Here is a 13,262-nt window from a genome sequence, read left to right on the forward strand (position 1 = left end):
ATCATAGTACACGACACTGTAGACTTAAATTAAAACCTCCTCAGGCTTCTCTTGTGAGCCTATCCTTAAAGGGCCCAAATTCCAGAGAGAGTCCCAGATTCAGGTTTAAGCTCTGGCTCAGTGCTGGGTTTGGAAATAGAACACAGTTTATGGCAGAACAGAAGGCAAGAACTAAGATGCCCAATTCTTCTGGGGAGATAGATCCAGTTAAAGTACTGGCTTCCACCTGCTGATTCACCATGGAGACCACACCTGGGATGCCCAGGACTATCCCCAATAGCTGATGAGCTGAAGAGAAGGAATGAAGGAAATGGAGCTCTTATTTCGTGTTAGTAGAGAGACACAAAGAAGAAAACCAAAGATGGATGAGTTTACTGCTTGTGGCAGATACTCTGGCTCATTCATCCAGCAAGGAAAGGAAACAACATAAAATAATAACATTCAGAAGTACTGCAGGCCATCCTCTTTCTTTGGGATTACCATTTACAGATGTAGTGAAAATGATACAGGCAGTGCTCTTCCTTCTCAAAACAATGTCCAGCAAGACAAGCCCACATGGGGGATGGGGGGAAATTTAACTTCCACCTCAGTTAAGAGAGTCCATGGGCTTTTCCAACCCTTTTCAACCACTGTCCCCTCAATGGAGACCTAAATTCTCCCCCATCTAGCAATCTCTTTTCACTCCTTGGTCCCACCACTAGGGGCCATGGTGTTCCCGGTCTTGGTCTATGACTTCCTCTGGTGCTGAGAGCTGCTCCTGGGAGGTGGCAGGCTGCTCCTCTTGAGCCTGGCTGAGTAAGGGCCCAGGTCCTGTTTGGGTTCCATCAGGCATTTGGGTGAGACCTGGTGAGGGCTGCTGGCTCACACCCTGAGCATAGGGAGCTGGAAATAGTTCAGGGAAGTAGCTATCTCCTCCTGGGGGGTATCCCAGACTCTGTGAGCAGAATGGACTAGGGAAGGACTGTTCTGGCAAGCAGAAGTCACTCCAGGGGACGGTGCCTGTGGGGTAAGTAGGTATAGAAAAGATTAGAGAGGATTAATATTATACAAACCATGGTACCTCATGTTCTTAGAGCTCTTCACCCCCCTCTCCCATCCCCCACCCCACCACTACACAGCTTAGGATCTTTGTCCAAGTCTGGGTACAACAATAGCACCAGGAGTTCCCCCTAGGCCCAGGACTAAATATGCTGCTGGACTCAAAGTGCTTAAGTTTGGTAACATCTGCACAAAGTAGTCCTTAAAACAGGCTAAGTACCATCTCCCACATATGTCAAAGGAGACCAAAAACCAGCTGAAGAAATCTCTCTTCTGCTAGAATTTAGTCTCAATGAAATTGATGCTTCCAGGATTTCAGAGGTCCAATGGTCTAGCAATGATACTAATATTAGCTGCCATCTACTCTGTGTGCCAAATGTTTCACTTATGTTGTTTCTAATCCTCACAAAATCCCATTATGATATAGAAATAGTATTCCGACTTCAGAGTCAAGGAAACTGAGACCCAAGAGAGCTGGTAAATGACTGAGTAGGACTTCAAACTTTAGTTCTCCTAAATTTAAACTTCTCTTGCTGTCTCACTTTGCTATGCAGCCTCCAAGAATCTTAAAGCAAAGAGCTTAATAAAGACAACTTGTGGAAAGGAAAAGTAATTCACTCCCAACCCACACCCTGCCTAAGTCTTACCTCAGATAATGAGACTCCCTATCCCTTCTCACCTTCCTCAATCACATAGGGGCATCTTCTCTTCCAGCCCCAACTCACCCATATTCCCAGCAGTTGGCTGCAGCAGGATCTGCCCTGATGGCGGACCTGGAAAATAACCCTGTGAGGTACTCCCATTGGAGCTATAAGGCAATGCAAAAAGAGAGTCTTCTGGTGGTGGAGGTGTCAGTGAATGGGGCATGTGGAAGGGGAATGGATGAAGGTATGAAAACTGGGGCTGAGGGTTTTGGAAAAGTTGGGTCTGTGGAGCCGGGGAGAATTGTAATGGTCCCAGCTGGTTGCTTTGTTGGTAATCCTGAGGTTCCAGCTCTTCCAAATATGGGCAGGGTGGTGGTGGGGTGATGCTGTAGGGAACATGAGAGCATTTAGTGAGGTTCAGGGGTGTTCTCCTCATTCCTACCACGTGAGTTCCCTTCCTCTCATTTCCTCTGCTCAACTCCATGGCGATCCCAGCCTTGTGGCACCATGGCTGTCTGCCTTTCTCCCTCTTCCTGCTCCTAGCTTCTCACTCTTGTTTTGGTTATTTTTATGATATCCTAAAATCTCTCCACCCCAAAGCTACTTATCCTTTTAATCCACATCATATATACTACTCCTTGCTCCTCTTAGCTAACCCTTTTCCCTCCCAGGGCCCATCTGTCTTTCCTCCTTCTATACCCTGTGACTTTCCCAGTCAAATTTCTTACCTTGTTCCCCAGGACCCACAGGGACCATCTTTATGGCTGCTGTCACTGCTAGGAGTGTCCACCGTCAGAGGCAGAAGTTGGGAGGCATGGGAAGGGCCAATGGGAAAAGGAAGACTGGTCCTGCGAACAGGTGGGGGACTGAAGAGTGGGGGGCTCACTGCCGTCCTCAGAGTACTCTCACTCTGTTGGGCAGGGGCCAAAATCTGGTCAGAAGTCAGCAGTATGGGGGGCTCTAAGAACAAAATGCAAGAAGGAGTTATGAGAGTAAAAAAACAGGGAGGCAGATTAGAAATTACTGGATAGATGTGTGCTCTGCCTAGGTCCCTGAAAAGGCCCCACTGGATCAAAACACCTGAGAACTTTAAACCACTTCCTTGGCTAGCTTCTTAGTGGCCATATTGCCCAGATAACCCTTTGAAGGTGGTCCACTCACCTGGAAGAGTATCCAGAGCGGCCTCCTGAGAGAAGGAACCTGGCCTTGGGTCCACAGACACAGAGAGTGGGAGCTGAGCAATAGAACTGGTGGCAGAGATAATGAGATTCATAGCTAATGTGGTCCCTGGCTTTAGACTGGGGCTTCAGGGCAGGTAAATGGACACTGAGTTCCCAAACTCTGCTACCCTGCCCAAAGTCCCTCTAAATATTAACTAATACCCTTAACACTCATGTCCATCTTGCCAACACTCTCAGACCCAAGGATCCCATCTTGGATCCCACTTCCTAGTCATGGGTATGACTCAGTAAGAGGAGAAATTCTTACCTGCAATGACTGTCTTCAGGGGCAGGGACTGCAGAATTGTCCTTGTTGCTCTTCCCATTCAGTTTTTCCACCTTTCGCCACTTTGCCCGGCGATTCTGAAACCACACCTGGAGAGGAAGGACACTTGAAGAGATTATAAAAGGAGGTAGAGACTAAGGCTATTATAGTCTTTACCGTCACATATGAGCTACATGACTTTAAGGAGGTCACTTCATGGCTTTGCTTTAGATGCCTCTTTGTCAAATTGGTTTTTGTTTGTTTGTTTGTTTTATTTTTTGCATGGGCAGGCTCCGGGAATCAAACCCGGGTCTCTGGCATGGCAAGCAAGAATTCTGCAACTGAGCCACCATTGCCCAACCCTGTCAAATTGCTTTTACAAGCAGGGTTCATCTAGATAACTTCAGAGAGGTTTTCCATTTCTAATATTCTAAGGCTGTTAGAGGTGTGGAAGCAGTCAGGAACACAACCAATTGTGAGACTCAACTTCAGTTCCTGTTCAGGGAGAATGCTGAACATTTGCTCTGCTCCTCTAGAGTTTCAGTTTGATGGGGTCTTCTCTACCCCTGCCAACCAGCTAGCCAGCCCCTTTTACCATGATGCGTTGTGGGGTGACCCCCACTGTCTGGGCAATTTCCCGGCGCTTGTCACTGTCAGGGTAATGGTCTTCTTGGAATATCCTCTCTAGCTCCTCCAACTGGTCTGGAAGAAGAAGAAACTTGCCTGATGAGAATGAATGCCAGCAAGTTGACAGGGATGAAAACTAGGTGCCTCTAGCAGATGAGGCATCAATCCCCAACTCATGGGACTTCCCAGAGCCTTGGGACTAAATCCCTGATTGGGCAGGGACTCTGTGTATGTCTGTCTCTCTCTTTGTACCTGAGGATCTTCCTTATCCTTCCACCCTTATCCCAACCTCAATTTTTCTTGTGGCAATCCAACCTTCACCTGGGTGGCAAAGGTTGTGGCACTGCCACAGGGCCAAGAGAGGTTGCGGGACAAGGTGATGTAAAAGAAACTGCACATGCCCCTCTACTCTCCCGAGGCTACCTTCTTTGCACAGTCCTATTTTTCCAGACAGCGAACTAGATCAGTTAGGTTTTCTCTCACCTTTAAGGATTTACCTGAGCGGTATAGGGTTCGAGTCTTTTTTCGAACTTGGCAGGTCACTTCTGGTGGTCCCTTCTTCTGGTCTGTGTCTTGGCTGTTCTGGGCCAAGGTACTGAGGAGGTTGGCCAGGTGACAGGGGCCTCGGCCTGACCCACAAGGCACTGGGTGGTGGGTGGCACGGCCTGAGAGAGTGTCACAGGGAGATGATGTTGAGGCTAGACCCACAGTATTGTGCTTTTTCTGCTTACCAGGGACTGGAGAAAAGGGACTCTTCCCTGGCTTTGCTTCTCTCATTGGAAGGGAACAACCTTCCCCCTGAGACTGTGGTCTAGAAAGGGAACAACCTTCCCCCTGAGACTGTGGTCTAGACAGAGCTACAGTCCTGTCTTTGTGGAGAGGGGGACATCTCCTAGCCTCTGAGCTGAGCAACTGGGGCGCTTTTCCAGCATCAGCCCCAGTTAGTTTTTCAGAGGCATCAGTTGACTTCTTTTCCACTGAGACAGTACAGGACAGTGGTGGTTCCTGACTTGGGACATCCTGAGCGTGGGGGACCAAACTCTGCAGCAGATCCTTCTTCTCTGGTGCAGTAGCTTCTTGACCTGTGGAGAGCAAGTATCCACGGACTTTAAAACTAGGCAGAAAGAAGAGCCCAGACTAAAAGGATGTTGTGCTTCCTGTTCTGCAACTTTTTTGTTGTTTGATCTTAAGCTTTCATTTTCCCACCCATCAAATGGGGGTGATTATTCCAGACTTAGCTTTCTAACTGGGTTATTATGAGAATCAAATTAGAAAATCCTTCTAGTTTAAAAATGTAAACCAATATGAAACGCTAGGGGGACCTATCTCACAGAGGAGATAGGAGACTGATACTATTACTCCTGAGTTCCCTGTTTTACTCGAGATACCAGGGGTGTAAATTTAAGAGGTAGGCATTGCTTCAGGTGTTTCTAAGGGACGAGTGTTGGAAATGTGGGTGTATTGGGAAAAGAGAGAGACTGAGATTCTGCTTATTCTAAGACTGGCTCCTGTCTCACTGTAGACACTGAAATTGTTTAGAGTAGGAACAAGGCAGAATTTGATGGTCTTCTGAAATCTGGGCAAGGACAACAAAGCAGATGTCAGGAATGACTGTCCTCACCTTCCAAAGCATTCATCCTTTCTATCCCTGGCAACTCCCTCCCGCCCATACATACACACACCTGGCACAGCTGTTTTCTCCCTCTGTCCTTCCCTACCCCAACCCCCACCCATTTTTTTGCAGGTAAGTAAAAGGCGCTAGGGCTGAACTAAAACCCCCTATCACTCAGCCTCCCAGCTTCTCTTTCTTTCTTTGAATCATGACTGATTCATCAGGTGCTTGCCATGTTCCAGGCATGGTACTAAGCACCTTTCAAAGATTAGTGCAGTAGGCATTTAATCCCTGTGAGGAAGGTACTACTGATTCCCCTTTAAAACACATGAAGAAATGGGAATTGGAGAGGTTGAGTAATTTGCCCTAGATCACACAGCCAGTGAGCCAGAGGACTTTTTGAACATCATATTCTACATTCTTAATAATTTCACAGAGTCTGTCCCAAAGTCACCAAGCTCTCCCCCACACCCCACTCCCCTCCTAAACTCACAGCCTGCCAGCCCTCAATTCAGGGAGCGGCTTTATCATTTCAAGCTAAATCAGAATTTTCATGAATGGCTAGTAAAAGGGACTAAGAACTACTGTTATTTCAGTGAAAATTTTCTGAGATATATATCTTAAGGAAAAACTTTCTAAGTGTGAATTTCAGACCTGTTAGCCAAAAGTAAGGATAGAGGGAAGGTCATAGGCTAGAGTACTTTATCAAATTCCTTTCTAAAATACACACTGGGAGCCCCATGGCCGTAGACTAATAAAACCTACCTCCTGAAAATAAATAAATAAACTAAAAAAAATACAAACTGGAACGGAGTTGCATGAGTGGGTTTAAAACCAATAAGCAAACAAGCAGGCCTCTGTGGGAGTGAAGGTGCAAGACTGGATTGTGGTACTAGGAGGGAGGGCAAAACTAGTTTACAGTACTTTATTAGAGCTTGTAGTAAAATAACAAACCTGGTACACAGTAGGTGCTCAATAGTGTGTGGGAATGATTTGGTCCGGTAAGAAAGGTGAAGGGAGCCAAAACCTTGACTAAGGGCCCTGGGGCTTCGAGCTCAGCCTTCTGTTCCTCACAGGTCGGTGAATCTTGACTCCGAAAAGGAGGCCCTGCAGTATCCTGCCTCCCTTCCTCCCCATTGCCTCTGGCCAAAGGTAGCCCACTTTGCCGCGGAAGCCCCCAAACACGTCCTCTCACGCGCCAGGGGCTCTGGGTCCGGCAGGACGTACTCACCCCGCGTTTCCTCGCCGGGATTCTCCTTGGGCTCCATGGCCTGGACTCCCGGCGCTGCCTCAGCTGGTCGGAGCTGCACAGGCATGGCCTAATGAAGCCCCGCCAGGCGCGCGGGCAGGTGCGCAGAGCCGACCAGGAGCTGGAGCCTGCGTGCCTCACCTCAACCCACGCCCCAGAGCAAGGCCGACCCGGGATCGTAGGGCTCGTGGGGTAGCTGCACGGCTGGGAGAGCATCCAACAACGGCGCTGGTCAGTTCCCCTCCCCCCACCCCAGAGCCGGAGCGTGACCAGGTGTGGGTCTCAACAAGCCTGCCCCTCCCTTCGAGGTGGGGAGGGCGGGGGCGTTTGGAATGCAAAACTGAGTTGGTGGGAGAGCAAGATGGCTTGGGGGGATCCATGATGGCGGAATAGACGGGAGCCTGGCCCATCTGAGGCCTTTGGACCGTCTTGGGCTCATCCACAGCCAGGCAGGACTTGATCATGGACTTGGTCATGTTTGGCAAGTTCTTAGGCTTGGACATAGGGAGGCCCCCCTGAGCCTTTCCATCTCAACTGTGGAAAACGACTTCTGCAGCCACTTAGCAAGGAAGCTTCTGGGATGGCAGTCTCCCATCTGCCCACAGAGGTCTAAGACTCAGGATTGATGAGGCCCAATGTCTACTACTGAATTGAGAGTCCTCAGTACACAAAACTGTACTCGGGTGATAAGAACAAACTTAAAGAACTCACGAAAGAAGGTGAACTCCATGAGGCACAAACTTCTTTTATAAGGCCCACTGCACAAGGATGGAGGAGGTTCCCAGATTAAAGGGAAGAAAGCACTAGCTAGTCAAGGTTTTGTCATTATGTTCCCAGCCATTTAATATCTCTGTCTCTGAGAATGGAAGATGAGTCTCATAGGAGATATCTCATAGGGGTGGATCTTTATGATTGCTAATTCATGGAACATTTCTTGCCTTTTTTATTAGAAAAAAAAGAAATCAGAATTTTAAAATGCTCTTTGCCTCTTCCTTCCTGCTGCAGGAGGTAAGAGAATGAAGGGTGGGGTTTGCAGAGCAGATTGAGGCAGGTGCTTAGAGCTAGGATTTTAGAACAGAATCCAGGTGTCTTGCTTTTAGGATTTAAAAGACTCTAGACACCATGTGCTTTGCATGCTATAATCACCTTTTTGTTTCTTAAATTCCTTTGAGGGGGCTTAACCTGTACATAGTGGACTTTGGGAAGTTATGAGAGCTTGCATATTTCCACAGAGATGTAAATGCTTTAGTTTCACTGTGTTTGTGATCCAGTCTTCTAAGTCCTGACAGTTCATTTTGACTCCTTCTATAAGATTAATATTCTCTGGTTTATGAGAGGTTTTGAAATAGGGTCTACTCTCTCTGCTAAAAGTGGGCACTCTAGTCCCTGTGAATGAAGAGAGGAGGGCAGTGAAGTTGCTCTCTGTATGAAAGATCAGAACCTTTTGGTGGTATTATGGTTGTAAATGGAACTCTGAATTTGTTCACCTGAATAAACCTTTACAGGAAAACTGCTATATGCTGTACACAAGTCACACTGTTGCGCTCAAGAAGCTTACTGTTAGAGGAGAGATTAGAACAATAGTACAATTAAATAAATTGCTTCGATACTGTGTGATGAGTGGTGAGTTAGTTTGCGTAGGCTAATATGGAGCACAGAGGAGCAGTAACTTCTGGAGTGGAATGGGGCAGTGTGGACAGAGATGGGAGTTCAGGTAAAGCTTCTAGAGAGGGTGACCCATGAGCTAAAAGTCAAAAGGAAGGGCATGTTTTTAAAAAAAATGCTTACCATGTCACACCCCAATTAAAAACCTTCAAGTGGCTCAAGTGGCCCCTGCCTGCCCCTGGGATGAAGACCAAGCTCCTTAACTTGGCATATGAACCGTCTAAGATCTGGCCCTGTCCCCTGACACCCCATCGCCCCTGAGTCCCAATTCCTGCCACACCCAAGTATTCTAGTTTTGTTGTCTCTTTTGTGGCCTAACGTTTCTCAAAGAGTTTTCCTAAAATCCCCTGGATCAGAATTCCTTAGGGAATTGGTTAAAAATGCATGTCCGGTTTCCATCCCCAGAGATTTTAATGGGTAAGTTCAGGGAGGGACCCAGAAACATCCATTTTGCAAAGCCCTTCAGGTGATTTGTATACACATTAATGTTTGAGACACTTAGAATTTTCAAAAACAGTGTTGATTGCAGTCATCCTGGGAATGAGATTAGGAGAAGTGGATGCTGGAGGCTGTGTGAGGAAAAGAAATTTGTTCTTTACTGAACAGACTACTACAGTGAGAAACAGAACACAATTAATTTCTTGATAGATTGTCCTATCACATTAAATTAAGAATAAATCACCCTTCTCTGCCATTATTTTTGTTGTGTTTCCTCTCCTGCCTGGCTGCCCTCCACCAGGATGAAGGTCAGAAAAGCAAAGATTAAACCATCTATAGACTGGATAGCAGCCTTGCCCCAAACTGAAAAATACAGGGTCTAATTGTATAAAAGGTTTTGTTATGGAATTTAAGGAACTGAAGATATTGGGCATTTTTAAACACCTACAAATTTGAATTTGTAGGGCTTAGGCTATGGCATTGGAAAATCTTTTTTTCTTTTTTCCTAAATCACAATCTTCTTGGCTTACTGCTATGTGTGTGTTGTTTTTGTGGTTTTACAAATGATATAGTTGTGTGGTTTTGGTTTGTCTATTACATAAAGAATTTGATTTAATGGCTACAAGTGAATTTGATTACGACGTGTATGGGGGTGGGAGAATGTCTCGATTTATCTTGTGGGAAAGGGTTTTGTGTATGATGTATGCTGTTAAAAGTCCTGTCTTCCACTGGTCAACTTTAAGTGAAGGAAGTTTGTCATGGAAATTGAAATACTGGGTAGGAAAAAGAGACTACTCAAGTATCAAGGACAACAAGGTGTGTGAGTGGTATTTGAGAGTATTTATTTCTATGTCCTATTGTAGTCTCTCCCTCTGTTTTTTTTTTTTTTTTGACATGGGCAGGCTCCAATAATTGAACCCCAGTCTCCAGCACGGCAGACAAGAATTCTGCCACTGAGCTACTGTTGCACTGCTCTAAGTCCTGTTTTAGCTTCATGATCTTCAAACTCATTCATACACTCAACCTTACTTGAAGGAAAGGAAAGAGTTTTTGATACATTCTTATTTTTCAGAGTCAAACTAAACCACCACCATAATAAAAGTTATTTATTCAGACCATATAAAATGAATAAGGTTATTTGTTCTCCCTCTCTATATATAATGAGAAAAATAACTAGAGCAAGGTAGTTGCTTGAGAACATTTTTCAAAGCAGAACCACAAGATAATTTGTTCTTGTTCTATGTGCCACACCCAGGTGTAGGCAGCAACAGGTCATTGGAAGACCTGAGGCCAGAGAAGCAAGAACAGGGTTGTGAAATGAAGGCAGAAATCTGAACAGGCTCTTGTCAGAGAGGTCACAGTCATAGCAACATGAGGAGGGAAGGGCCCCAGAAATCAACCAGAAGACACATCATCCACGGCAGGCAAGGCAAAGGGGAGTCACGTGTTAAGGGGCCAGGACGTCCTGAGACTGAAGAAAGTGAATGCCTAGATGATGAGATAAACACTGTGGGCCCTTGGAGACAAAACTGATGCTGCCAGTGGCTAGGGAGAGACGTTAGAAACTACCGAAGTCTTTGCCCAGCAGCTTCCTTGGGAGATACCAGAAAAGGATTTTTTTCCCCTCTGGAGAAGGGAATTGAGAACACACCTGCCTAAAGTGAAAACTTCCTTGGCAAGGAGATGATCATTTCTGATGTTATTCAGGGTGATGGCTTCTAATGCCCTCTCCACAAACACCCGAGATATGCATCTAACAAGAATGACAACCATATTTAAAACGTGTTGTTGCTGCTGTTTTTTTTAAAATCAGGCTATAATAATAAAGAATCATCATTACTTGTGCTTGTAATTTAGAACACACTTTTTCACCCTTTCTGATTCCTGTGGGATGCACCTGTGGGATGGGCTGCGTTGGAGGCAGTCTTTTTCAGTTTCCAGTCTTGTCCAGGATTGCAAAGCTGTAGTGCTAATTATAGCATGGCATTGCAGAACTGGCCCTAGTCTTCACTTGTAATTTCATCTGTGGCTACTTCCCCTTTCTTCCTGCAGATCTCCCACCCCCTTTCTTCTAAACTTTTAGGCCTGTCTTAGAATTGCCCATGTCTTCTCATGTCAGAGGGCTACAGATCATGTTGTTTTATCTGCATAAACCGTCTTTCTTTCCCTTTTATTTCTGTCAGAGTCTTATACTTCAAAGCCGAACCCAAATGTTCTCTTTCCTGTGAAGCCTATCTCAGCCTTCCACAGTAGAATTAATTGTTCCCTCCTCTTGTGCTTATTTTTTATTATATCACTTTACCCAGTGTAGCCTGATTAGAATTTGGTTATGTTTTCCACCAGACTGCAAGTTCTTAGGTGGTTGCATGCATCTATTCATGCAAGGCACTTTCTACTTGCTTTACCAATATTAACTCATTTAATCCTCATTAACAACACTATCAGGTTCTATTAGTCACCCCATTCTGTAGAAGAAACTGAGTTGCGGAGTGCTCAAGTATTTTGCCCGAGGTGACACAGCTGGCAAGTGGCACACCCGGAATTTGAACCTAGTTAGTCTGGTTCCAGCCTGTACTCTAAGCCACTAAACTGTACTATTTATTTGACTTATATTTGTGTCATGATCCCCCCAGTGCTTGGCTTAGTGATTAGCACGTGAGGGATCAATAATTGTACATTAAGTAGAGGTTGATCATCATTGCCAGGAGGGGTGGGGAGGGAGGGAGGTAGCAGTGGCTATAAAAGAGTAGTCACAGTGATAGAACCATTCTGAATCTTGATGTCGTGGTGGTCACACAAATCTACATCTGTGGTAAAATTGCATAGAACTAAACACAGACATGCACAGATGAATGCATGCAGACCTGGTGAAATCTGAATAAGTCAGTAGATTGTATCAAGGTCAATTTCCTGGTTGTGATATTGTACTACTATTGTAGTTTTGCAAGATGTTACCCAGGGGAGACCGAGTAAAGGGTGCATGGGATGTCTCTATGTGAATCTACAATGATTTCAAAGTAAAAAGTTTAACAAAATAGTTCATCACCAATGTGTAATCACAAATTCAGTTCTCCTGGACTTACAGAAATAAAATTTTGTGTATAGCACTACTACGCATCTTTCATTGACAGTCATTTAAAAATATTTAGATTTGTTATATCTAGTTCTTTAACAGGAATTTCAATAGACTAGCAGAGGAATTTATAGGATTCAATTTATTTTGAAAGTAGAACCATAACTATGTTTCCATTATACTAGGAATACAAATTTTATTAGAAAAAAATAGTAAATGCAGAGTGATTAGGAAAGAAAAAAATGCTATTTGCCATCAGACAACTCTACCAGTTAACAGCTTGATAGGTTTCTTTTCATAGCATTTTTGCTTTTACTATTGTTGATGTTTTGTATTCTGTGTGGTTATAGTAGTACTATGCTTAATTTTGCACATTTCTATCACCCCAATATAGTATCAAAAGCATAGTGTATGTTATTCCAAAGTCTTCAGAATTTATCAAGGGTTAGTACTGTCATTTATTTTCCAACTGTTGGATATGAAGGCTGTTTGTAGTTTGTCACTACAATCAGCTGAAACATTTTGAATTTACAGCTATACATTTTTTTAAATTAAAAAGGTAAATTTGAGAGAAAGCTAATTTTTCTCTTTTCCAGACTACTTTATTTTATCCAGTTTTCTATGTTTTTTATAGTCCAGAGCCTATGAGGAGCCACGTATAAAGTTGTTCGATTTGCAGAATCTGATGGGCTGGGCAGGCTGGCAAGTGTATAACTAAAGTATTTCATTAAGGAGGGGTCAGGGATTCTGAGGTCATAAACTTGACAGACTATCAGGGCTGCTTTACTGAGAAACAAGAAGTACTGGACAAGGTCTTTTTCCTTTCTTTTTATCCTGGGGCTACCCTGTCTCTGCTGGTGGCTTGGCACACTTTTATGGTGTTAAGGTCTAGTTAGTGATGCTGCCAAAGGCTTCCAAGAAGAAATGCTTTGCCAGATGACCTCAGTTTGCAGGAAGAGAACTCTGTCTTGCAGCCACAATGTGGTCCTCATGTTCTAACAGTGCTTTTAGGACATGGACACACCCTCCTGGGAGCATTCCTTGTGTCCTTGGACCCAGGTGTCCTACAGATCTGGTGAATAGAATGTAAAAGATGGAGCCATGGCCAGCAGGCTCCTCTATCATTTTGGGGCTCCCAATTTTTAGGTCCACTAATATGGTGACAATTTTGTGGGTTTTTTTGGAAATTGAAGATGACCCTACTTTATCTTTAAATGTCTTCTTTTGCTTGATAGCAGTCTAGGGGCAAGCTCCGTAGTGTGTGGTTAGAAACCAGAAGCAACTTCCTTTGTATAGAGGAAAAAATGGTGAAATAATAGGCTCACCTTCAGTGAAGCACAGAGATTAAATGATAGATGATTAGGTTGATTACCTGAGAAATAGTTAGGCTTTCAAAACTTGTTATTCAGTTTGGTAGAAGGACAAGGAAGC

General features: G+C 44.7%; 1 protein-coding gene across 1 annotated transcript; it reads right to left on the reverse strand.

Annotated features, from left to right (window-relative positions):
- Nucleotides 1-697: 697 nt before the first annotated feature.
- On the reverse strand, nucleotides 698-6,722 carry NOBOX (NOBOX oogenesis homeobox). The gene is made up of 9 exons (XM_077159094.1): nucleotides 6,638-6,722; nucleotides 4,622-4,876; nucleotides 4,292-4,585; nucleotides 3,763-3,869; nucleotides 3,171-3,277; nucleotides 2,844-2,929; nucleotides 2,411-2,642; nucleotides 1,764-2,068; nucleotides 698-999 (listed from the first exon to the last, which is right to left on the reverse strand). The coding sequence occupies exons 1-9, from the start codon at nucleotides 6,720-6,722 to the stop codon at nucleotides 698-700; spliced, it is 1,773 nt and encodes a 590-aa protein (XP_077015209.1).
- Between the last annotated feature and the right edge of the window lie 6,540 nt (nucleotides 6,723-13,262).

This window comes from Tamandua tetradactyla, chromosome 1 (assembly GCF_023851605.1).
Source record: "Tamandua tetradactyla isolate mTamTet1 chromosome 1, mTamTet1.pri, whole genome shotgun sequence".
Taxonomy (NCBI): domain Eukaryota; kingdom Metazoa; phylum Chordata; class Mammalia; order Pilosa; family Myrmecophagidae; genus Tamandua; species Tamandua tetradactyla.